The sequence below is a fragment of the Musa acuminata genome, chromosome BXJ3-3 (genome assembly GCF_036884655.1).
Source record: "Musa acuminata AAA Group cultivar baxijiao chromosome BXJ3-3, Cavendish_Baxijiao_AAA, whole genome shotgun sequence".
Classification (NCBI taxonomy): Eukaryota; Viridiplantae; Streptophyta; class Magnoliopsida; order Zingiberales; family Musaceae; genus Musa; species Musa acuminata.
In genome coordinates this window covers 29,811,937-29,837,567 of record NC_088351.1, presented here as the reverse complement: position 1 = coordinate 29,837,567, position 25,631 = coordinate 29,811,937, and the positions used below count along the sequence as shown (strand labels likewise).

The window sequence follows — 25,631 nt, the reverse complement described above, 5'->3', positions numbered from 1 at the left end:
ATCATGCAGGATACGTATGTGTGACTTCATGGAATGGTGATGGGACTACTCGTGGTTACGTTACATAAGGGATGAGAGGGTGCGTCATTTCATGTGATTCTTATCTGTGGCTCGCGCACGCACACATGCACTCTGCAGTTACCCCTTCGTCATCATCATCACCACCACCATTGCCTTTTCCTGTTCCATGCACACGCCATGGTAGCTTCCTGCCTCCCCCCGTTTTGCTCTCTTCCAATCGACGAAACGGCGTTCGTGAACATGCTGAGCTCGTTTGCACTTCACCACCGCCTTTGATCTTTTTCTCTTTTGGATACGTATCGTGTGAAATAAAACCCTAAAAAATCATGTTTCTTAGATAATTGTCATGTAATTAATTATCTTTGAAGGTCGATCGAGTTGGCTTTTGGAAAGTGGACGTCTCGTCGTGTTCCAAAGGCCACGTGGACTAAGATCATCCATGTCTTTTATGATCACCCTTACGAGGAGTGGGTGGTGGAGATTCCATGTTTGGTCGAAGGAGAATTCCGTATCTCTCTCATACTCTCTCGTTATCGTCCATTTGGTATGCTTTGGTCATGTCATGGAGAGCAAACTTTGACCCTCTATTGATCTTTCCTCTCCTCTCTGAGGCTATTAATTTAATTGATTGATTGTTATTATTATCTTTAAATATAAAGAAATTATTTCTTCGATAAGAGATCAAACGAGTGCTAAATCACTGCTTCGATTTCCATAAGTTAGCTGGAAATATAGATCTTAAAGACAACAACTATAAAGAACTAAGACAAAATTGATCTGATTACATAGGCTTTATAGAGAGGTAGAGATATCATAAACTAATCCAGTGTATAACATAGGAGAAAAAGATCGATCGATCTTCTATCTCTTTGAATTATTAGAATAATACATTAACTGGAGAATCATTCAGCGTGGTCAAATTTACATGGACATGCCAACAACCAAAGTAGTGGATTTGCAGAAAAAGAAATATGAAAGAAGAAGGTAACAAATATTCCAAAGTGTGTGCTGATGCTGACATTGGCAATTGCATGCATGAAGATCATGGCTAGTTTATCTTGTGTGACATCAAGTGTGAGAATGGAGATGACCCACAAATCCTGATGATAATTGGTGGTGGAATTATATGGGTGACCTCATCACACCAAGAGGAGCAGCCAGCCAGCCATCCATCCATCCCTTTGTCTCAGTAGCTAGCTTTATTCAATTTGCCAGGTTCATTAGCTTTTCTCCTTCCTGTTTGGATCAATGCTGATCCCAATAATTTGCTATGATAGAATTATCATGCTCCTGGTGATGGTACCATGTCTGGCTACCATTGGTTGTGGATCTTATCACTGCTTAATAAATAACATGAAAACTTGATTATAGAGTCATCAGGCCAATCACCAATTGACCCACCAATGGAATGTGGCCACCACCACACCAATGCTTTTGATCTCTATCTTCATCTTGTTCTTATCTCTCTCTCTCTCTCTCTCTCTCTCTCTCTCTGCTGTGGATAGCTTCTTCTCAATCATCTGCATGAACAGAACCCAGCCAAGATGCCATACCACAAACACTTTTGAGAAGCATCCACAAATGTGAGCAACCGTAATAATGGGAGCTCTGTTCCAGCAATCATTGTACCTTCTCCTTTGTGCAGATATTTAATCTGGTGATTCATGCTGATGGAAGTGATTATAAATTGAGTTGATCATGCGGTCACGGCATTAAGCAATGATTTAATGGCTAGGCTTGCCGAGGCCCCTCTCATGGCACAAGAAGTTTGGCTTTGGTAAAGGAAAGCTGGTCTCTTTTTAGGGACTGCTCTTGAGTGCATTGTGATCTCAGCTTGTGGCATTGCTTTGCATCTAAATCTGCAACCTTTTGTGAGGAAATGTTACAAACGTTTAAACTGCTGAGGAAAACTTCATACCATGAAAATTCCAGTTCAATACCTCAACACTATTTGAAATGGTCACATCCTATCTGCAACTTTAAAGGTTGGCTGCTGCCAACCCTTCCAGTGGATCATTCAACTCTTGCATGATGGATTCAAAAAGAGCCCAACAATCATTCTTCATAATACAGCTAAACATCACTAGTAAGGCTTTGCTGGCATCTGGCCTTCAGTCTGTCGGAGGACAAGCATGAAGATATCATTCCATTTCTTTAGCATGATAATAGAACACAACGCACCATAAATTAACAATTTGTTTAAGCATTTCAATTTCATATAATGTTGAAAAAAATCTGGCCAGCCTCAATATATGGAAGGAAATTTTACCTTGGTGTATAACAAGACAGTGATAAGCAATAGCTTAACGAAAATGAGTAATAGCATACCATAAAAATAAAATGAATAAGAATGTCTAGAATTGGAGAACCAGAAGCATATTCATGTCAAAATCATCTCTTATTGTAATCAACATAATATAAACTTGACGCATATGTAATGTCACAAAAAACTATCATGAAGGACTCAGAGTTCCATGAATGCAATGTAATGTTCTAGTGACAAAAACAGATTCCTTGGAGCATCTCAAGTAGACATGCCCTTCCCTTGCAAGTAGAACATGTAGTCCACATTCGTTGTCTCAATCTATCATTTACTGATGTTCCTGGTTTTGGTTCATGCATGGTGACTGCAGTGGATTACACAAGATCACTTTTCCTTAATCTTGCCTAACACAGGCTACTCCTAAAATGGGTTTCATTTCTCAACTCCATTCCGATCCTTCACTTGAATACTAGCCTCATAAGATTTAGGTTTGGATTTGGATCTTCAGCTGATAAGCAGCAAAAGGTTTTATGACTAGATCCAAAGTCAATTTTGTTAGTTACATATGGAGAGTCCACAAAACCACAACTAATATCAATTCTGAAGATCAAGGGATGTCAAAGTCCTTTTACAGTATCCAGTTCCTGAACCGGAGAGAAACTAGGGCGAATGTCATGCCACTAGTTCCTCCAATAAGATGATTGATCAGCTAATAGATTTCCTGATATCAATCTTTGCCATTCAACCATACACCGACTGTCAAAGCAGAGGCAAAGAAACCAACTTTTGAGCTAAATGGTGCATAAGGTAGTTTTGATGGCAGAAGTCAAACTCAAGACCATCTAAGCCAACTTTTGGATCGGCATCCATTGATTTTGTCAAACTACCAATTTAAGAAAGCCAAGAACCACCTTTTTTCCATAAAACGAGACCATTGTCTTCTTTTTCCCCTAAAATGAGACCATTGTATAAGATGACTAACACATTAGATTCTACACCCGTTAACATTTTCAACTAAACATGAAAAATCTCTTCAACAAATGAACAAGCAACATAAATGTATAGAAAGGGCAGCTCAATGCATGAGACTCCAGCCTTATCCTTGCAAGCAAGATGATGTTTTCATAAACAACATATATACATGCATACATATATGCATCTTTGTAAAGCGTACCATTTCAGCAGATGATCTGACAAAGTGCAGAATATAACACCAAGGCATGAGGATGGCAACCAACATTTATGACCCAACGGATCTTGGTTTTCCTAACACCAAAACAGGTGTCAATCCTTAGATTCAGAAAAGAAAATGTTTTCTCTTCTCTCGATGCATTTAGTTGACATCACGAGGCTATAGGACTATAGCATACAAAAGTTTAGCAACCACCACCATGAATGATATTTGAGCTCTTAAAAGAGGATGCACTCTGAACATAATATAGAAGGCATTAATAACTTTATGAAATATATGAAACTTCTGCTCCAATATGGTGTCTGAAGGATGGTAATAGGTGCTTGCATTAACAATGCAACTCGACCAACTCCCACTAGTTCAATCAGTGTTGTCAAAAGCACTTGCGGTATAAGGTGTTGGGGCATGAGATTGCTGGTGCTGGCGCAAGCAAAGCAAGAAACTTACCCTTCTCAGCCCGACCATAGGTATGCTATTGTCTTTGAATTCTCCCCACTCCCGATATATAGACTCGATAAAACAAATTATTCCAATTTAATTATTTGTCACTAATTATTTGTACTAAATACAATTTTAAAGTATATAATAAATATTTTAAAGAGATAATTCAGGCTAAGAAATTAGGCATCAATACAAAAATCAATCATAAAATGATGCAATTCTATTCTTTAATTTCTTGTCTCATACTGTCACCTCTCCAATAAATTCCAGTGGTGAGTAAGATGGAATAGATCATAGAATTTATACCTTATTTCATAATATTAATGATACTATTCTTCAATTTATTCTGGATGATTTATTTATTTACTTGGTGCATCTGCTTTTGAACTTTTATCCCCTTTTTTTTCTAGGTAAAGAAGCATAGCAAAGAGACCTACTCAGTACCCTCGCCACTCTCTTCATCTTTTGCCATGCTTGTCTCTTGCTCTTGTCAGTCGTTGACCCCACTCGTGGTCTACCTCCGCCCTTTCTTCCTCAGCTCAAGCCCTTTCCTCTCCCCCTCCCCCTCCCCCTCGACATCCCACCTCCTCAGTAAAAATGATATTTAATAAAAGATGTTCCTAAATTCTCGAAAGAGTGACATCTTCGCGTATAAAAAGCCCAAAATCTAAGATTTTTTTTGATAAATAACTCATTTATTTTTCTATTTATTTTTTAATTCTATCTTAGGTTTTGAACGGCAGGGGTTTTCTTCCGCCCACCGTTCTTTTCGGTTGACCTCTCCACGCTAATAAAAAAGGCAAAAAAAGAGAGAATATTGCAGCATTTCCCGATGTAAACGGAGTATCGCGAATGTTCCCATTCGTTTGCTGCTTCCAACATATTTCTCCGATCTCCGATCCCAATTCCGGAACCCTAGCTTTTCGATCCCACCCGCTTCCCATGGCGCTCAAGGCCGTGCACGTCTCCGACGTCCCCACTCTCGATCAGGTCCCGGCGGCCCCCACCGTCGCCCTCTCCTCCTCCCTAACGCGCCTTTTCAAAGGTATCACAGCTCCTTCTCTCTCTCTCTCTCTGTATGTGGAATGTGGAATGCGGTTGCGACAATGGGGGATTTACGTACCTGTGGAGCAGGAGCGGCGGAGAGGCTGGTGGTGATCGGGCATCGGGGGAAGGGGATGAACGCGCTGGCGTCGCCGGACCGGCGGCTGAAGGAGGTCAAGGAGAACTCGCTCCGCTCCTTCAACGAGGCCGCCCGCTTCAACATCGACTTCGTCGAGTTCGACGTCCAGGTATATACCTTCGCGTAATGCCGTCATTATCGCCTTCTCCGTCCTCTCCCCCCCCTCTCTCTCTCTCTCTCTCTCTCTCGTGTTCCGCCGTTTGGATCGCGGCGATCGGCTTTGAAGAAGGGCGAGGACGCGGCGCGCGACGACGCCACGAGCGAGGAATCCGCACGTGAATTGTGACGAGGATGCTCGATCGGACAGGATTTGTCTTAAGGTGACTTGTGGCGACAGAGCAACCGTTTGATCTCATTAGTATATCATGTACCCCATTGGCTTTAACATTGATAGTATCAATTAGGAACTGCTAAATATGAATTAATTAGGCACTCCAAGCATTAATTACAAAAGATATTAATCGAATATATTGATTGGAAATATAAATTATTTACTGCATGTGGAAATATCTCCATCTTGGCTGCTTTGGTTGGACAGTCTTCCTCCTCGTAGAATCCTCACGAGAATACCATCGATGCAATTCTTGCAGGTGACCAAGGATGACTGCCCCATCATCTTCCATGACAATCTCATACTCACCGAAGAACATGTAAGATTCTTCCATCTCCATCTTTCTGTTGATTTCATCAGTCACTGCATGCCCCACTTCGGCAGCAGCTCATTCGAACCTCTTGATCACAGGGAAATCTGTCCGAGAAGCATGTCACTGATCTGTGCTTGGGAGAGTTCCTTTCCTATGGACCGCAAAGAGATCCTGCGAAGGTGGTTCTGTTCTTGTTCGAACTGCACTTGGATGGACTGATGCTGATCTTTCTTGCTCCATTGGACGACAGGTGGGGAAGCCATTGCTTCGGAAGACCAAAGACGGGAGGATTCTGACTTGGGACGTCGAAGCAGACGACCCGTTCTGCACGCTGCAGGATGCATTCCAAGGCGTTGATTCCCATCTGGGCTTCAACATCGAGTTGAAGTTCGATGACCATGTCATCTACAAAGAAGAACAGCTTGCTCATGCTCTTCGAGTCGTCTTGCGAGTACGACGCGCCGTCACACAGCGTCGATTCCTCGTGTTGGGTCTTTGAGAACATTCCTCCTCTGTTCTGCAGGTTGTGTTCGAGTTCGCCGAGGAAAGGCCGATCGTCTTCTCCAGCTTCCAGCCCGACGCCGCACGGCTAATGCGTGGACTCCAGAACGTCTACCCCGTAAGCAGAGTTCCATCTCATCGTGGTTTCAGGGCATGCAATCTGATTTCTCAGGTACCGACGCAGGTGTTCTTCCTCACCAATGGAGGAACGGAGATCTACAGAGATGCAAGGAGGAACTCCTTGGACGAGGCAATCAAACTGTGCATGGCAAGCGGCTTACAAGGAATAGTATCCGAAGTGAGAGCCTTCTTCAGGAATCCAGCAGCTGTAGCAAGGATCAAGGAATCCAATCTCGCACTCTTAACATACGGACAGCTAAAGTAATCCATTACTTGAAGTTACTACAACGTTTCCGGCACAGCATCGAATCGTAGGCGCTGACACAAAGATTGCTCTTCCCTTGCAGCAACGTGCCAAAAACAGTGTACATGCAGCAGCTGATGGGGGTTAATGGCGTAATCGTAGACTTGGTGAAGGAGATCACTGAGGCTCTCAGACCTCATCCCATGCAGCTGAAGTGAAGGACGCTTTAAGGCCTAACATAATATGATGTAGGCTTTTGTGTACATTCTATTGTGTGACAAAAGTGTTGACATTTGGAAGCAATTGTTGTATACTATTTTTGTATTTGATCTAATGTTAGAGCTTATCTCAACCAGTAGATGACAAGTACAAGATAAATGTATTTTGCTTTATATGATGAACATCAAGGATAAATCAATTATTTATCTTATGATGATTTTGTTGTATTGGTGATGAATAAATTTGCTAATTTGTCAAACCATCATTTATTTAGTTACTAGCAAATTTACAAATACTGAGTTTTTCTAGTAAATATGCTAAACAAAAAATCAATGGCATAAATATTAGGATCGATAATTTTGGAGCAATTTGATTTGGGCTGTCGTCGAGTCGATTTGATTTGGGCTGGGCCTGAAACCCTAAATGGGCCTCACTTACTGGCCCATGAAACATAAAACAAAGGGCAACATCTGTATATTTTTATTCAATTCAGCTTGTCACAAGAAAGATTTGTGTTCATCACACTTAATATGCATCTCTCCATCACATCCTTTCTGTTCTACATGCTTCAAGCAATGGCAAAAGCAGAGGAGTCAACCAACAAGTTTGCCACCATTTCACATGGTGGAATAGAATTCATGGCTTCTACCTGCCAAGTTTCAGGTCCAAACCAACTGATTAAAGTTGATGCAGGTGTGTACACATTTGGATCAAGTGGATGTTGCCTTCATCTCAACTTAGGAGTTGCAGAGCTTTTACTGTCCAAGATTAAGGCTCAAGCTTCCTGACCAAAGTTTATGTCTGTGTGTAGATGTCTTCAATTCAGTTCATAGGCTCTTCTTTTCTTTGACCTGCCAGAATTCTGGTCCATAAAGTACAACTCCTGTCATTAAGATTGCCTCCTGCATTCATACACCAAGCAGCTCCTCTTCATCTGCAATGAAGAATCAGGTTCATCAGCTCTTGGTATTCACAGCAGAACAAGAACTAATTGATAGCTTCAGATGAAAGATATGGATGCTGATTGATCTTGTGACCTTGTGTTTGCTTAGGTCTTTGGGGCAAGGTGGTAAGAAATCCAGAAGCATTGACAAAGCCGCCTTGTGAGCTTTATTCAGTGAAAAGAAATGACTTCTTTTGCCAAACAAGCAAGCACTGGAAGCTTTTGAAGACTAAGTTCATCTTAGTGGGATAAATATGTCATCCTCATACTTTTTTGGAGGCTGCTATTTTTGGATTCACATGTGATATGAAGCTTTTGACAAGATGATGATGACACCATGGGTCAAAAAGGGAATAATTAGGAAGAGGGTTGAAGGAAAACATGCCAGACCTGCAAAATGAAATCAGTGGTGGTAGGATTGTCATGAGAACTTCAAACTTCTCAACTGATGGCCACTGTAAAATGGAAGGAAAAAGAAATTAGTCATGGAAATTATTACCTTTAACTACATCTAACAATAATATATTTTTTTTAATCATCATGATATTTAGCAGGAAGAGAAGAAAATAATTTACAGATTTAATACTTTTCCTGTTGTCAACAGTTAATATGTTGAATCATCAGAATTCAACTCAAACATTTCCTTCCTTACTTTCAGCTCTATATTATGGACAACTTACGATGGCACAGTAATAACACAACATTTCCAAGGCACTAATACGACAACTCTTTAATCTATATCGTCCGCAAGAAGCAGAAATAAGTGCCAAAAACAAAAAAAATATCAACTTTGACTGAGAAACTGTTGCTAAATCTATAATAAGAATTTTCTTACTGTTTGCTCGAAGAAGATGAATCCAGAATTTCTGATGATGCTGATCCATGATATAGTTAGTGAAGAAATCAAAGTTGGGATGTCTAATACAACCACACTAAAAAAGAATTACCAACTCCTCAAATTGTGCCTAATTAGCCCTTTAGTTTCAACATAGCTTTGATCTCAGTTGTGATCACCTTTGTTGTTGTGTTGCTATTTCTTTCCTTTATGAGCCAAGACACAAGTGCCTGATGCTGAGGTTGGTAAACACAGAAGACCGAACAACACAAGCAGCACAAGAGTAAATCTCAATTAAACTTCATACAACCCTGCAGGCGCATGCATTCCGAGAATGACTGCCAATTGTTTTCAGTGGAACTCATCCCTACAGAATCATGCATCTCAGACAAATTATGATTGCCAGTAGTCAAAATTTGCAGGGTGGGAGACATGAGAACAGTGTCCTGTAACTTGCACGACCAATCACCATCATAAAATTCTATCTTCCTTCAGTATTTCAGACCTTGTCTCTGTCTTTTTTCCTGGAAGAAAAATATCTCAAATTGTGTTCTCACAAGGTAGAGACTTGAGGATGTCTCCAACACCCAACATCAAGTATGTTTCAGCCACAGAAATCAGAATCCCAGTCTTGATAACCTCAAGTGGGACTGTCACATACATTAGATGCTTCCCCATGGGAGTACCCAAGAAGGTGAGAGCCATTAAAGGTCAGATTCAAAGCACAGAATGACTAAGACTTTAGGTGCTATGAGAGTCTCTCATCCATCCAGGAGTACCATTCTCTTCCGACAGTCCAAGATCTGCAATCTCAGGTTGCTTGGCTGACTCAATTAGTGCCCACATCATTTGGTTGATTCAACTAAATGCTTGCCGACCCAACCAACCACAGATGACCTGTGCATGATGCCATGTGAGGTTGCAGAGGCTAAATTGTACTACCATATCTCTCAATTTATGGATCCACCAAATTCATGTATCCATGAACTCTGAATATTTTTAGATTGAAGCATAAGAGGACAATCCACCTGCTAATGTGGAATCTGAAGCATGCATAGTAGCCTTACCCTTGCAAAGAGATAAACTGCGTAACACAAAAAGAGTTAATCTTTGTGTTTATTTGCATGAAATTGAAACTATGAAGAAATTTCAGCACAAATACTATTACAAAAACAGTGATCCTTTTGAACCCAACAGAGCTCTACTCAAAATAAGAGAAGGCCATGCTATGCATTTAGTACACCACCTCAGGTTTAGCTTCCCCAACCTATTCCTATGAGTAGATAAGTTAGGCTTAATCCTCCATTGTCAAGTTACACTAATTTGCTTTTCATATGATTCAACAAAACAACAAGATAAGCTTGGACCATTTGGTACTTGCTTGTTGTCAAGTAGAAGAAACAAGAACAAGAAGAGATTTTTCTTTCTTTTGGAGCACAAGGTTCAAATCCATGAAGTCTAATGAGACCCTAGAGACACCCCATGCCCTAGGTTAGTGCAGTTGTGTGGTCCTCGTCCCTCATGCAACCAGCCACCCAATTCCCCCATTCTGAGGTAATCAACACTTATGAGCTTCTCTCCTTGCTGCTTCCTCCACTCCATCATCCATTGGTAAGCGAGTAGCATAGGAAACAAACAAGGCAAGGCCAAGTAGAACAGCAAGGAGAACTCATAAGAGGGGAAGCCAATTCCAAGCACAATAATTGTACCTTTTTGACTCCCTCTCTTTGCCTCCTCCAACACCTCTTCAATCCCCACACGCAAACCCATTCGACCATTTGTACACTTGTATAAGAACACTAAAAACACATATTTTTAAGGATGGAAAGGAACACTCGAGAGAGAGAGAGAGAGGAGTAGAAAACAGCCGCATTTTGGCTCAAGAAAGCACATGTCGCACACGATTCTCTTTGTCTGTTCCCACAACTACAAGTGGGATTTGGCATCTGTTCTTTCTTTTCACCGTCTCATCTCACTCCTCTCCCCCTCTCTCCTCCTCGGCAAATGAGAACCTTTGCCTTCTCCCCACGGCAGCAAAAGCCATCCAATGTTCATGCTTCGTGTTCCTCCATATTTACACGCCTGCTGTGACATTTTCTTACCTCTCCTCTTCTCCTCCATGCTTAGAGAGGATTAATCATGCAAAGCTCTCCTTTAAACCCAAAGCTTTGTTACAGTGTGACTCCTTTATGATAAGTTTGAGCCACATAAATATTATCTATATTAATCATCTATCAAGTTAATAAAGATAAAGATGATAAAGACAAGATTGGAAGATGTTATTATCAATTTGATATACTTAAAAATATATTTTCAATCACTTGGGATGTTGAAGTTAGTGAGTTCTATTTGAAGCAATATCACTAATCCAAATATATATAAAAAAATGTTAATCTCTTTTTAATCTTCATTAATGTTTGTTACTAATCTTAATCAGCCCATCTTATTTAATTTGGGATATTTATATCTTATTTGAAGGTGCTTATATAATATTAAAATTACATTTTTTTTATCATCTTATTTTTTTTAGAGCTACATTTTATCATCTATCAACTATACATTAGCCCAAAATACTTGTCTCAAGAGCACAATTCTTTTTTTGTAAACACCATAATTTTCCAAAATGAAGCATTATTTATTTTGCGATCATATGTATATCCCTCTTCGTTTTGATTATTATATCTATCTTTCTTATTGAATAATAGATATACGATATTTAATTTTTTTAGAAATTATTTCATGTAATCATCGTATAATTCATTTCTTTTTTTTTGTTATCACTAAGGTTATATCTCTCATATATTTGTTAATTACCTTATTTACTCTAAAAACTTTATTTTATAGCATTAGTTTTGATTGCTCGTGTTTAAACTTAACATTAATCTCATTAATTATGATATTACCATCATCATCGTATCATCGTTGTCGTCGTCATGAAATATTTTATTTACGAAAAGAGAAAAACTTTTCAAAAGTAAAAGTTCAAAAATAAAAAACACTTACATTCCCTTGGTATAAATCATTTTTATTATGAGATTGAAAAGCAATAATTAACTTGATATATATAGAGTACATCTCAAATTATCTCGAATCCTTAATTGATTAATTACTAATAATAAACTAGCTTCATTAATCATCTAAAACCCAATAATTTACTAATAATCCCCTTCCTGAATAGAATCCCAGTCCATATTTAAAATGTTTGCCTCATGTCTTTCAAATTTTGTCCAATAGTCTCTCTCTAACTATCTATATTTATATATTAAGATTTTTTATATAGGTTGATACAATTATTAAGAGTTTTTGTAGTACTGAGTGTCTCTTTTTCAGTTATAAAGCATATTATTATACAGTTGAATGAATTATTATTTTTCTTCATTTTTGTCTCTCTTTGGACAAAATTCTCTCTTTTTTAGTTTTTATCTGAAAGCATATCTCATTTTCAGAATTTCCCAATAACTCTTCTTTACCTAATATCTGAAATACCATTTATCTTTTTTTCCTACAATGTTTTTGTATTGTGTTACAGTATTTTCAGTAATATCAAAATAATATTATTATAATATATTTACAATAGTATTATTAAAATACTATATCATAGTATAAAAATATTATATTATAATGTGTTACAATATTTTCAAATGGATGTTTTCTTAGAATTAATTATATATTTAAAAAAATAAACATTCAAATAATTTAACTTCTATATGAGTTATAGTGTTTTTGGTACATTTTCAAAAACATTGTAACTCTACAGAGAAAAATTGACTAAAAAAAATTAAAAATCACTTATAAACCTTTCTTATGTATCCTTATCAAAAAAAAATATTTATAATTTTTTAATTAAACAATGGGTCATAGTGTTTTTTTACTTAGTCATAGTGTTTTTGTGATACTAAGAAAACACAGTAATACAATAGAAAAAATATTATAATTAAAATAAAAAAGTGAGGTAAAAAAAAAGATAGGTAACTGATTATCAAATTAAGAGTATACTCGGAATTATATATATATATATATATATATATATATATATATATATATATATATATATATAATTCTAAAAAAATCCAAAAAAGAGGCTTTTGTCTATACAGTTTGATATACATGCAATTTAACATTTTAAAATTATTTAAAATATATGGTGGAATTTATGAATAATAATAATAATAATAATAATAACAATTATTATTATTATTATTATTGTTATTATTATTATTATTATTATTATTATTATTATTATTATTATTATTATTATTATTATTATTATTATTGAGTCTGGTTTACGCCACAGGGAGTCATCGCCTCGTGCCCGCAACCTCTGCTATAAAGGCGGTCTTAACCCCCTCGCCTCATCACACCCACCCACCCACTCTCCGCCCTCATTCTTCTCGGTGGTGGCTTTCTGAGCTTTCCAGAGGACATGGAAGATGGGCTCGTGTAGCGCAGCCCACCGGCACCCAGCTGGGGTGGTGTGATCTTGAGCTCCAGGAAGACACCGAAACCTCCTCCTCGTCTCCTGGTTCATACGCATGGACAACAAGCCAGGCCTCACGAGGCTCCCCCCTGGCTTCAGGTTCCACCCAACCGACGAAGAGCTCGTGGTTCAGTACCTCAAGCGGAAGGTCTTCTCCTGCCCCTTGCCCGCCTCCTTCATCCCTGACATCGACCTTGCAAGATTCGATCCATGGGACTTGCCAGGTCCGTACGAACAATCTCCTTTTGGTTCTTGAGCGTTGTGCGTGTTCTCATGCTTCAAGCTGTTTGTTGTAATGCTCAGGTGGGGGCGAGGAGGAGAGATACTGCTTCAGTCTAAGGGAGGCCAAGAGCCCCAGCAGGAGCCGATCGAACCGGGTGGCGAGGTCCGGGTACTGGAAGGCCTCGGGGAGGGACAAGCGGATCACGTCGCCAAGGTGCGGCCAGGTGGTGGGGATGAAGAAGGTCTTGGTCTTCTACGGAGGGAAGCATCCCACCGGGAGCAAGACTGACTGGGTCATGCACGAGTACCGGCTCGCCGGCCCCGAGTCCACCGCCTGCATCTTCCCCCAGAGGAAGAACTCAACTCATGTGAGCTGTTCTTGCCCTTCTCGAATCTGAAACAGGCCCAAAATTTAGGATTTTATGGATGTTCTCGTGACCAGCTCAGATTTATACCTCCAACATCTGCCAATTAACATGCAACAACTACCATGTCAGATTAGAATGCCCTGTTGATCCTTGTTAGTGTTAATCTGCAATTGCATCACATCCTGAAGATTTGGTTCTAGGATTGATTTTGTAAAATCCTGTTTTCTTGTCAATGGAAAAACAATACCTTGAAGCCAGAAAAAACTTTAGAATGACATGACTTCATCGGTAGCTTATTATGTAGCTCTCCTCTCCTAATCCTTTGCACTTCCATGGGTAATCTTTGCTAAACTCTAGAATGCTTCTGCTCATGTAGAATTGTATCATCCCGAGCAGAGATTGGGTGCTCTGTCGCATTTTTAAGAAGAAAAGAGCTACCAAGATGGATGTCGAGACCGAGGAAGGGGAAGAAGCGCCAGTTACAGAGAGCGGCATTGGCTTCATTGACTTCATGGGGCAGAAATATAGAGATCAAGGTCATTCTGCATCCTCTTTATCCGACTCAAGCTGCATAACCGACACCTCTGATGGATCCAGCAATGGAGAGGAAACCAGTTCTGGCAGCTAACTTTCACTTCCATAAGGAAGAGAGGCCTGGAAATTATCTGTATCAGTGTACCAAAATTAGAACCTCCTTTTTGGTTGGAAGCCAAAGTCAAGTCCAAATAACCTGGGATAGTATATGTGGACGTTGGAAAAGTGTTCTAGGATTTCTAGTCTCTTCTTTTGTGTTTTCTTTAACAACTTGATGCAAGAGAGCTTTGTGAAGCTGATGAACTGATGGTTAATGTCGAATCATGTTCTAATTAACAAAATCACATGTTCCTATGGCTTCAATGCTCCAACTTTTCCTTTTCCAAGCAAGCTTTGTGAACTATGAAGGGGCTGAAAGCATTCTACTTTTTGAGTTGGATGATGGCTTGTGTTATCAAAAGAACCATGGTTTTGTATGCACCAAAAGAGGATCCAATGCTGCATAAAGATAGGAAGAAAAGCTGAGCAAGAAAGAGGATTGCATAAATCCATTTGGTGTGACAGTGATGCCTTCAGCCACTGGGACCTGATGGAGGAATCAGGGGCATGAGCTAAGAGGCCAATTTAAAGGCACCTGGGTCCCTCCTTGGCCAAGAATATTTGGCTCAAGATCTTGATTTGATATGAGGGAAGTGGAGATCACATCAGATTGAGACCCATGACTGATATGTATTGCTCCTGTTCAGCTGCTTGTGTTCAACTAAACCATGTGTCTTAAACTCATGTTGAAGTGTCACATGGAACTCTTAGTCTTTCTGAAAAGGGGTCAATTGTGAAACAATCAAGAACTTTCTAGGAGTTCTTGTTCACCTGTGTGGCTAAATTTGGAAAAAGGACAACACAACATTTGTGTCAGAAGTTTGTAAGACAAGGCTTCATAATATTGCTGCAAAGCAAGCTGAACAAGGAGATGTAATTTGGGAAAAACTTTGCTGCACACCACATAATGATGTTTGTGTGTTGTCTGGTTATACATTTGGGTTACTCTCTCACTACTCAATGGACCACTACTGATAACCCTTCCTGCTCCAGCCTTCATACTGATCTAAAAGTTTGTGATATAATCTGGATCAGGACATGGGATGATTTGCCAACACTGTGTGGAACTGCTAGTTTCAGTGGTTGGAATTTATCATCCATGTAAAGGATGACTCTGAATGACAACATTACATTTAGTTCACAAATGACTTCACAATCACATTACACTCTTTCACCTTCTTTAACTGATAGTGAAAATGTTTTGGAGTTGGCTTCTTCATTGTCAGTCATAAATCTCTATGACTATGAGCACTCAGTTATTCCTCCATGAAACTAAGTCTCATAAAAGACTATCATAACCATAGTCAACACTTCAAGCAAAATGACTGGTGGAAGATGTATTGTTACTGCACTTTTGAATTCTGAAGTAGAATGTGTTCTCAGCTTCATTGTGAAAGCTAATACAGCTTGCAGTCAAAGGAAAATTTTGCATCACCAACTCCACAAATTTAGAAGCAGACCATTTTCTTGTGAAACATATGATATAAATAGTGAGGTATTCATGAACATTTGATAGGTTCAGTAATTTACAACACAATGAAGTTGTTGGGGCATTCAGGAATATGTTACAAAGATTCCAAGCTTGCAGATGGTGGAAGCACATGGGAAACTAATATTGAATTTAGTGGAGAGAGGCCAAAATATGCATATGATCAATTTGATTCTCTGCAACTTTTTAAGGCTCAGACTCCATGTTAGCATTTTAATCAATGGCAACTTGATCATTCTATAATGTGGTAGAACCAAGTCTACAAATGATCAATTTGGCACTCAAAACTTTTAGGGCTAAGACTCCTGCTGATCTTATTATCCTTGGCAACTTGATCATTCTAAAGAAGAAACCTGAAATGAGTGGAGTGCCATGACCTGACTTAGCAAACTCATAGAAGGTCCCATTGGCTTTGTCTCTTAACATAATGAAGAGTAAACATGACCAAAGCTGACCTGAGACTTTAATGACATGAGATCCTAACTTAAACCTTTATTATAATTATGGATGATGTTGCAACTTTCATGTTAGGTTACATGGACAGTAGATGCCTTACAAGCCTATATCACCTTTTCTTTAGGATTATATCAGTATATTGAAATCATATGATGCATGTTACATATATTTTACATGAACATGGCACAGACAAGAAAAGAGAGGCAAGCAAGCAAGCAAGCAATAGTTAGCCTAATGAATGGGTCAGCTTGAAATGCATCTGGGGATCTCAAAACCACTATAAAGTATATGACACAATCACACAATTAATAACTTGTGAGTCTGGCTTTGTGATCAACATCCAACTAAAGCTTTGGGAGTTTGTTCACGGCACAACCTATGTTTCTTTTTTGCCAACCACAATTCAATTAGAAGCTCTCTTGTTCCCTGTACTTCTCCGACCCATTCCTGTTTGGAACAAAGAAAATTTTGGTGCTCAATTTGGCATGATTTAAGTTCTCTAAAGCAGGTCCTCATCAAAAATGAATTGGGAATTCTCACTTTTGTTGTCTTGTTTTGGGAAATCTGGTGGTACCATAATCACATGAACACATGCAGACATAGAGATGCAGGAATTTTATATTATTCAGGACTAGCATATACTAAAACAAAGAATAAATTCAACAACTTATATAGTTGAATTATACTAAGCTGAGGAAAGCACAAAGTCAGTGTGTGTGTGTCAAGAAAACTCATTTTCAAATTTAAAATAAGAGGACAATTTTGAAGTCCTATCAAACCATCAAACATCAGACAAGAGTGCAGCATTGGAGTTTTGATTGACTAACCACCACCTGGTAGGAGAATTTGAGCAGAACAAGCAAGACAGACATCATAGTCCATGCATTTATGATCTAGTTGAGAGTTGAATGAATGGTAGCAGTTTGACCATTGAAAGGGCAGTGGAGAATTTGGGGGGTTGGAATTGTGTGGTCAACCCAGCCTGTGAACACACAAGTGAAGATGAGGCCTTCTCATGCAATCCAAGAAATAAGACAAGGGATTACAAGAAAGAGAGAAAAATAAAATGAACACCAAATCACAAATTTGCTGAATGAGGACAAGATTAATGCTGACATCCTCTAGAGTAATTAATTGCCAAGTCTGAACTCTTCTTCCATTCAGACATCAAGTTTGCAACTCAAGCAAGTGACTCATGTTCATGAATTCTTTTTGTTTCCTTCTGCACAAATTGATGGTTACCCAGAGGCAATTAGCAAGACTTCTCTGTATCTTCTGCACAAATTTGGTTCATCCATTTACAAGTTTCTATGTCTTTTCTGTACATCAACAATGCATAAATTTCTTGTTTATGTATCAAACTCCCATTATAACAATTGAATGAACTGCTTATAATTTATATTAGAACTCAGGTACCAGAGAAGGCCTATATAACTTAAAAGCTGAAATATTAAGTTCTGAATCGAACTTAGCATGTGCCATTAGAACTATTTTAATTCTGGCAATATGAAAACTATTCTTGACCCTATTTTAATCTTTGTCTCACGCATAAGTAAACTCTAGGCATGATTAACATTTGCAGTATGTCATTCAACACACCTTTCAACTTTAAATTAGTACCTTTGATATATCTTGTTTCAGGTCAGGGGACCCCTTAAGCAAGAGGAACAAGTGCCACCTCAAGAACAGTAAGCCCAACCCCTTATCAGTAAGCCCAATTGAACTGAGCATGGATCTTTTCCTAAGCATGTAGTATGTGTTTGGTTGCATTGAGAGAGAAAAACTAAAAAATAAAAATCATAATTTTTTTTGACAATTTACCTAAAGAGGGCACTGATTGGTTCTTATTCTTCTATAAACGAATTACATTAAAAAAATGGACAATTTTTCGAAAAGAAAAACTTTATATATATATATATATATATATATATATATATTCCTTGAAAGTATCCTTATTTTCAAAATCCCTAATAAAGTGTTTTTTTTTTCCTAATATGTAGAATACTATTGACTTGACAACCATCTACTCCTTTTGTCCTCTTTTTCCTATGGACAATCCATATGATGAATTAATCTAGTAAAAATATTATGTTCTAGTGTTTTGAAGAACACTAGGAAAACATTATAACATGATATAAAAAATATTATAATGTGATCGATTCAGAAAAAAATATGTACTTCAAGTATTATATAAAAAAGTAGTGAATTCCAAATAATAAAATGTTTCTTGGAAAACACTTAAAAAGAGATTTTTTTTTGAAAATTCATCCCGAAAAAAAATCTCACTAATAAGTTTCTTTGTGAAGGTTACTATTCATAGCTCCCTTTTTACTATTAACAATCCTCTTGCTATTGGTAACTCTAAAAAATATAAAATATTATTTTACTATTTATAATCCTAATATCATTGATTTTTATTTTTTCTTCATAATTTATTATTTTATCCTTGTTGCTCACTTAGATGTCACTCGTGGACCCTTCGATGTTCTTTGTTTGCTATAAATATTACTTGATGTTATGAGAAAGAGAAGAAAAAAAATGATGAAGAAGAGGAGAGGAGAATGAAAAAAATATATTTATGTCTATTTAAAAAAAATAAAAAAATTTAAAAAAATTAAAAAAAAGACTAAAAAGTAGGATTGCAAATTGCTAATTGACACGAAAGACTAAAAGGTGTTACTGCCACCGAGAAAACGATCTACCTCCTCTCTTATTGGGCGACATCGTGGCCGGGTAAGTGGGCTCCACGATGGACCCCTTGGCTGCATCCAACGACAGATTATGCTGAAAGAACGAGACAGTCATTAAACGCACCTGTCCCGTGAATGGCTACGTAGACGGGGCCCATATGTTCCTCCAATCACAAGGCAGGTTGGTGCTACGAGGAAGCCGCAAACGGGAACGAACAGCAATCGCTGCGAAAAGAGGGGATCCCACGTCCTGTTCCACGTGGATCTCACGTGCACTTGACCCGGTGAAGAAAAGGGAGATCGAAGAAGGGGAAGGCGCCGCCGGAAGAGGGAAATAGTAAAACCCTCCGAAATCCCTCGATCGTTTCCACCTCTTTTTCCTTCTTCTCCGATTCCCTTCCGTTGCTCGATCTCCGAATGGCTTCCGCTCTTACCCGCCTACTCCGCCGGCCCGCCGCGGTAAGCTCCCGGATCGGATTCGATCCTCGGTTCCTCGATCGCTTTTTTACCCAATTCGACGCTTTTGTTTCGGTCTTTTCTCCGCAAGTTGATGATCCGAGCTCCTTCCGACGACGATTGATGCAATCTAGAAAAAAGAAGAAGATATTTTTGCTCTCTTTGACTGATTTCTATCTGAAATATCGATCTTGAATGGGCGAAGATTGGAAGATTGAGTGGGACGAGTTGCAGATATGCATCTATCGAGTCACTCTCGTCTTTGTGATTCTTGTATACGGTGCGCCTTTCTAGAAATCGATGTAAGAATTCGTTTGAAGTGACCCTTCGTTTGTCCTTGCAGGCTCTACTTGTTGCAAGAAGTTGTAGACATGTGAAGCGCTTCGGCCATCAAATTCTTCTTCCAGGTAATTTTCTATATATTACAGTTTCATCTCGTCGTTAACGGTGGAATCGATCTTACATCAGGTATGATTTCAGGTGGTTCAGTATGCTCGGAGCCTGCAAGGTAAGCTTTTGATTGGGATCTTTTAATTTTCCTGAGAGTACTTCCATATCTAATTAGCAACACCTACTAATCATGGTTCTATTTGCATTGTTGCAATTCTTGTTTCTCTGTGATGAATACAAGTAGCTTGGTGACAGAAGCTCTAATGTTCTGAATTGTTGCTTCTTACTGCTCCTTAACATGATTTCAAGTGATTATGGCAGGGAATTTGTGAGGTTCATCCCCAGGGCCTCTCTTTACCAAATATGGAGTAGGTCATTTTCTTCTGAGAATGGTATGCATTTGTGGATGCCCTAATCTTTATTGGCTTCCTTCCTCTTACACAGCATTGGACAAACATCTCATGTGACTTGTTTCGAATTTATGTTTTTGATTTGAAAATTTTCTCTACAGGTGACTTGGTTGCCGCCGTAGTTCCATATATGGGTGAATCTATTACTGATGGGACCTTGGCAACCTTCTTAAAAAGTATGTCCTTTGGTCTATTACTGTTTATTTCCGAAACAAGATAATATATTAAGAAAAACAACTGTTACAGCCTAAGCTCTGCTCATCCGAGCTCAAAAAGGAGGACAAAGAAGGAGGCCAGTTAGACCTCCACAAAAAATTGACTGATTAAGCTTAATGTGATTGGCCAACCAGTGATCACATCAGTCTTGTACAAGACAGAAATAGGGCCTGTTCTTGAATTATTATAGCAACGATCATTACGGGTCCTTTGCTCTATAACCATATTGGTGAATTCTTATGCAGGTGTTGTGCATGCATATATAAATGTCATTAAGCACCCATGCTGTCCTGAAAGACTGGTTAAGTTCAGGTCAAGGCATGGTTTCATATACCATGGTATAGCAAACATATTGAACCTATCCAACCGACCATAGCAACACGTGTTTAGTATTTTTATTATTGGTGTAGCAAGGTGTGTTGTACTATGCTGTTCATTATTTACTAGTCCGAAAAGAATCAGTATTTAAAACCGTGGGTTAGTTTTGTGAGATGTGGCTGTAGTCCTGTCAAAAACCTTTAGGGACAAGATATCACAAATTTGTATGATGTGTTTGTTTTTGCCTTTAAGTGTGCTAATTTTGTCTTATGGCCATGAAATCTGGCACAGAACCTGGTGACAGGGTTAATGTTGATGAACCAATTGCCCAAGTTGAGACTGATAAGGTACTAGTGCTCATCAAGTTGTTAGTTTCTCAGAACTGTTCTCAGGTCCTCTGAATGTTTTGTTTTAGGTGACGATCGATGTAAATAGTCCTGAAGCTGGCATTATCCAAGAGGTTAGTGACCATCATATTTTGGTTTCTAACATCTAGACCTTCCTTTTATGGAGTTCATAATTGATGCACAAGTGCTGATTTTTTCCATTGACAGTTTATAGCCAAGGAAGGTGACACTGTGACACCAGGAACCAAAGTTGCTGTGATATCCAAGTCTTCTTCCGGCGATACACATGTTGCCCCATCAGATGATAAAGTGGTGAAGGATGCTCAACCACCATCTCCTCCTACACAGACTCCACCACCTACTACTGCAGTAGAGAAAATTGACAGACAAATGCCTAAGGGAGAAATTCCTGCCAAAGAAAAACCTAAAGCATCCTCATCTTTACCTGCGAAAACCTCACCTTTAGAACCCCAGCTACCTCCCAAGGAAAGGGAAAGACGAGTAAGCCTCGTAATTTTGTCTATCGCTGTTATTAGTATGGCACCACTGCACATTTTAAGTTCACTTAAATCCTTGGAGAACTTAGGGTTGTTGTTCTTGTACTTCTTCAGTCTTTTAAATTTCATTCCTTCCAGGTTCCTATGCCAAGGCTCAGGAAGAGGGTTGCTACGCGTCTAAAGGATTCTCAGAACACATTTGCAATGCTAACTACATTCAATGAAGTTGATATGTAGGTTTTTCTGCTTCCAATTAATTTTTTTGTCCTCATTCATATCTATTGTGTCACTGCAGGCCTTAGGATACTCATAAGATTGCTCCATTATAATCCTAGTATCATGGGTTCAAATTGTGGAAACAGATCTTTTCGTGGGATAAAGTCCAAGGAAATTTGCCTAGGGTTGTGCAGAGTTCTGATTTAATGAAATTTTAAATGGAATTGAACATAGTTTGTGAAACTGAATCCAATAGAACTGACACATAGACAAAAGTGAACTGAAATTGAACCTAAATTATTTTTTCTTACAAGATATACTTTATTTTAAAAGAGTATATTATATAAATTAGGACAATTTCCCTAGAAAATACCCACATTTTGTGTATTTCCCAATCGGTACTCCCCATTTTGCTTTTTCCCAAATAGTGCCCCTAATTTAAAAAATAGCCAAACTTTCTTTCAAAATTTTTTTTGGTCTATTACAGTGTTTTGGCCTGCTATAGTGTTTTTGGTCTGTTATAGGGTTTTTGGCTTGTTATAGTGTTTTGACCACTGTAACAAAAATACTGTAAATGAGTACAATGAAAACACTGTAAAGTATTTTTCAAATTAGAGGTATTGTTTGGAAAAAAATAAAAGGGGAGGTACTGATTGAATAATATCCAAAATATGAGTATTTTCTAGGGATATCACCCCATACATTATGTAATATTTATAGCTTTATAAGGATGACAATATTACATTTATGTGCATATACCAAATCATATCTGAGAATAAAAATATTATGTTTATCATATATTAATTATGATGGAATAAGTATACATAATATATATTTGTGGATGAAATATATTCTTGCTATATTTGTCTACATATTATACATGATTATATAATATACAGTTTGGTTCTGTTAGGGATTTTTCTTTTGCAAGTAGAATCAACTGAGAGTTATTAAATCCAACAAAAAGTCTGATTTGCAAACTAAATCAGACTGAATTCAACAAATTGGTTCACTTTCCTGGTTTAGCTGTTTTGCAGCAATGGCGAGGGTCTTAGACATTAGGCTTTGCTTTGTGCTCAAGTTTATCTTGGCATTCTGATTATATCATTGTTCTTTGTGATAACTAATTTAATCGTTTCATGCTGCTGTTTTTTTTTACCACATCATAGCGATGTTGGAAACTCAAGAGAAGAACAAGAACAAAAAGAAGATTTCATCTGTTATAGCATTTAGATTTCTCATGGTTCTGCTTCATATGTTTTTCTAGTCGATATATATGTCTTTATATTTTGATGTCATAAATCATTACATTGTAGGACAAATCTGATGAAGCTCCGGTCTGAATATAAAGATGCGTTTGCAGAAAAGCATGGTGTGAAGATGGGTCTCATGTCAGGTTTTGTTAAGGTAAATGATGTAATAAGCAATAAAGACGCCTTGCTCTGATTTTTTATATTTAATCAACTCTTTATGTTGTCAGGCTGCTGTTTCTGGACTTCAAAACCAGCCAATCATCAATGCAGTCATTGATGGGGATGACATTATATATAGAGACTATATTGATATCAGTATAGCTGTTGGCACACCAAAGGTTCATTCAAGCCTCAATACCTCAGTTGCTAAATAAATTGTGCAAAATTTGTGACTTTTGCTTTGTTGATTTCCCCACAAAGTAAGCCATCAAGACTCGGTCGTATGAGTCCGTGTTTAATTCTTTGAGTTTTTTCAGGGTCTTGTGGTTCCAGTTATCCGGAACGCTAATGGGTTGAATTTTGCGGAGATAGAGAAGGAGATTAATACGCTTGCAAAGAAGGCAAACAATGGAACAATATCAATTGACGAGATGGCAGGAGGCACATTTACAATTTCTAACGGTGGAGTATATGGGTCTCTTCTGAGTACACCTATAATCAACCCCCCGCAGGTAATTAACCTAATTTGCACAGAGGATTGTCCATCTTATGTTTTCTTAGGTTAACCTAATGTGTGCACATCTTTTTCTCTGCAGTCTGCCATCTTAGGCATGCACTCCATAGTGTCCCGTCCGATGGTGGTTGATGGTAACATCGTCCCAAGGCCGATGATGTACATCGCTCTGACATACGATCATAGACTGATCGACGGCAGAGAGGCAGTATTCTTCTTGCGCCGTATCAAAGATGTGGTCGAAGACCCTCGTCGGCTTCTTCTCGACTTGTAAGAGGGCACCGCACCACACGTTCAACAGGGATGGCACTTCAGTCCTCTTCTTTTTGTTACTAAAATAATTTTCCACCTAAAACAACAATTTTGATCGGCTGCTTGTTCATCATTTCGAGTGAGTATGTTTGCAGGTCTCTTCCAGACCAATGAATCACGTGATGATATTCACAAACTGTTGAAGTTGCCCTATTTTCATTTTACTAGTTATTGAATAGTAAAGCAATCACTATATGCTGTGTAACTGAAAACACAGGGTTCTCCCAATACATTATTATTGGTAAAACATGGTGGATTTATTTGTTCTGCTTTCTTTTCAGACTGTAATTGGTATATTTGTCCAACTCTTCTCTCGTGGATGCTACAGTTAAATCATTGTGTAATGTAACCCAACTGCCACAATATTCTAGGAATTTGGCTTCTTGTTCTTTTTCGTTTTTCCTATTCTGGTTTCAGATAATTATATATTGTGACCCAAACAGAGGTGTCTTCCTCTTTGCTATAGTGTCAGAAAAATTACTCCAATCCAAAGGCACCCCCATGCACAAATTTATCTTCTTTGATCACCAGTCTCACACTAGGGTTTTATATTTTATGTGATGGGTATTGTTTATCTTATGATCGAGACAGTCGAGGCTCGAGCAATGAGAATAGTTTGGTTTTGAGACTTCACATTGGCTATGACTTGGAAGGTGAATTCTGAACTCACCGCCACACCAATGTCAAGATTTTGGATGGATTACCAACAACAAAAAGTGCATATGGAACTCAACATCAAAGCACTGTATGGTTTAGACTAAAACAAGAAAGATAACAGCACCAGAAAATAACAAGCACTACTAAATACTAATTAGATAGCTGGAGATCCTGCAATTAAAATTCTAGCTTAGAAAACAACAGAGACAAGTTGAAGAATAATTAGCAAAAAGAACATTATCCAAACACCACAGAAGCATGGATAAATGTGCACAACACAGAAATGGTGAACTCCAAAATTAAGAATTAAATAAAATCCTTTCAATTATAGAAAACCAACTCTCCCATCTCTGAAGCATCAAACTAATGGAGAAAAGAACTATCAAAATTAAAATGCCTTACTCGACACAGAGCGCGTAACAAACACGCAAATGCATGCAAATATATCGATAACAGAACTTCATTCTTTTCCTTTTTTTACTATTTTATTTGTTTTTGTTATCTTTTTTTTTCTCATCTTTACTTTTTTTTTTTCTTCCATCCAACAAATCTGCCTGTTCTTTTTTCCATCCATCTTACATTTATTCCTCCAATGTGTGTTTTGCATCTCCCTTTTTCTTCTTGCATTCTTCATTTTTTTCTTTGTAGCACCATACAGAAAGTATCAACTTTACACTATGACATCTAAACTCTTTCCCTTCAATTTTCATATTCTAAATGCAATCACAATCAAATGGAACAAAACCCAAGAAGATGCAGCATCAAAAACTTATCAGTGAAGCTCACTAGATGGCATTCAGTCATAGGATCCACGATTCGTAGCCAACTCACGCCACGGAGAACGAAAGGAAAAAGTGATCACTCTGATGATATCAAAAGATTAGCTTACTAGTAGTAAAGTCAACCTTAACATCAGCTCAATAGGCATCCTGATACAGCTATACA

The 25,631-nt window shown here is 38.2% G+C and overlaps 3 protein-coding genes across 3 annotated transcripts; all 3 read left to right on the top strand.

The window, feature by feature from the left end:
- Positions 1 to 4,666: 4,666 nt before the first annotated feature.
- Positions 4,667 to 6,676, top strand: LOC135632865 (glycerophosphodiester phosphodiesterase GDPD2-like). The gene is made up of 7 exons (XM_065141702.1): positions 4,667 to 4,962; positions 5,052 to 5,209; positions 5,691 to 5,750; positions 5,843 to 5,923; positions 5,995 to 6,195; positions 6,268 to 6,363; positions 6,430 to 6,676. The coding sequence occupies exons 1-7, from the start codon at positions 4,770 to 4,772 to the stop codon at positions 6,628 to 6,630; spliced, it is 990 nt and encodes a 329-aa protein (XP_064997774.1). The 5' UTR covers positions 4,667 to 4,769; the 3' UTR covers positions 6,631 to 6,676.
- Positions 6,677 to 12,965: 6,289 nt separating this feature from the next.
- Positions 12,966 to 14,570, top strand: LOC135632416 (NAC domain-containing protein 83-like). The gene is made up of 3 exons (XM_065140980.1): positions 12,966 to 13,307; positions 13,387 to 13,673; positions 14,050 to 14,570. Exons 1-3 carry the CDS (start codon positions 13,139 to 13,141, stop codon positions 14,299 to 14,301), a joined length of 708 nt encoding a protein of 235 aa, XP_064997052.1. The 5' UTR covers positions 12,966 to 13,138; the 3' UTR covers positions 14,302 to 14,570.
- Positions 14,571 to 19,243: 4,673 nt separating this feature from the next.
- Positions 19,244 to 24,309, top strand: LOC135634101 (dihydrolipoyllysine-residue succinyltransferase component of 2-oxoglutarate dehydrogenase complex 2, mitochondrial-like). Its single transcript, XM_065144300.1, has 13 exons — positions 19,244 to 19,400; positions 19,741 to 19,804; positions 19,878 to 19,905; positions 20,109 to 20,179; positions 20,299 to 20,373; positions 21,023 to 21,078; positions 21,147 to 21,191; positions 21,286 to 21,579; positions 21,714 to 21,808; positions 23,108 to 23,198; positions 23,272 to 23,382; positions 23,521 to 23,715; positions 23,800 to 24,309. The coding sequence occupies exons 1-13, from the start codon at positions 19,359 to 19,361 to the stop codon at positions 23,989 to 23,991; spliced, it is 1,359 nt and encodes a 452-aa protein (XP_065000372.1). The 5' UTR covers positions 19,244 to 19,358; the 3' UTR covers positions 23,992 to 24,309.
- The last annotated feature ends 1,322 nt before the right edge of the window (positions 24,310 to 25,631 follow it).

Excerpts from the sequence above, each read along its gene's own strand:
- LOC135632865 (XM_065141702.1), top strand. The coding sequence starts at position 4,770 with ATGTTCCCATTCGTTTGCTGCTTCCAACATATTTCTCCGATCTCCGAT. Across the intron at positions 5,924-5,994 it reads CGCAAAGAGATCCTGCGAAG|GTGGGGAAGCCATTGCTTCG; the intron begins GTGGTTCTGTTC and ends ATTGGACGACAG. Across the intron at positions 6,364-6,429 it reads GACTCCAGAACGTCTACCCC|GTGTTCTTCCTCACCAATGG; the intron begins GTAAGCAGAGTT and ends GTACCGACGCAG.
- LOC135632416 (XM_065140980.1), top strand. The coding sequence starts at position 13,139 with ATGGACAACAAGCCAGGCCTCACGAGGCTCCCCCCTGGCTTCAGGTTC. Across the intron at positions 13,308-13,386 it reads CGATCCATGGGACTTGCCAG|GTGGGGGCGAGGAGGAGAGA; the intron begins GTCCGTACGAAC and ends TGTAATGCTCAG. Across the intron at positions 13,674-14,049 it reads AGAGGAAGAACTCAACTCAT|AATTGTATCATCCCGAGCAG; the intron begins GTGAGCTGTTCT and ends CTGCTCATGTAG.
- LOC135634101 (XM_065144300.1), top strand. The coding sequence starts at position 19,359 with ATGGCTTCCGCTCTTACCCGCCTACTCCGCCGGCCCGCCGCG. Across the intron at positions 19,906-20,108 it reads GTATGCTCGGAGCCTGCAAG|GGAATTTGTGAGGTTCATCC; the intron begins GTAAGCTTTTGA and ends TGATTATGGCAG. Across the intron at positions 23,716-23,799 it reads CTATAATCAACCCCCCGCAG|TCTGCCATCTTAGGCATGCA; the intron begins GTAATTAACCTA and ends TTTTCTCTGCAG.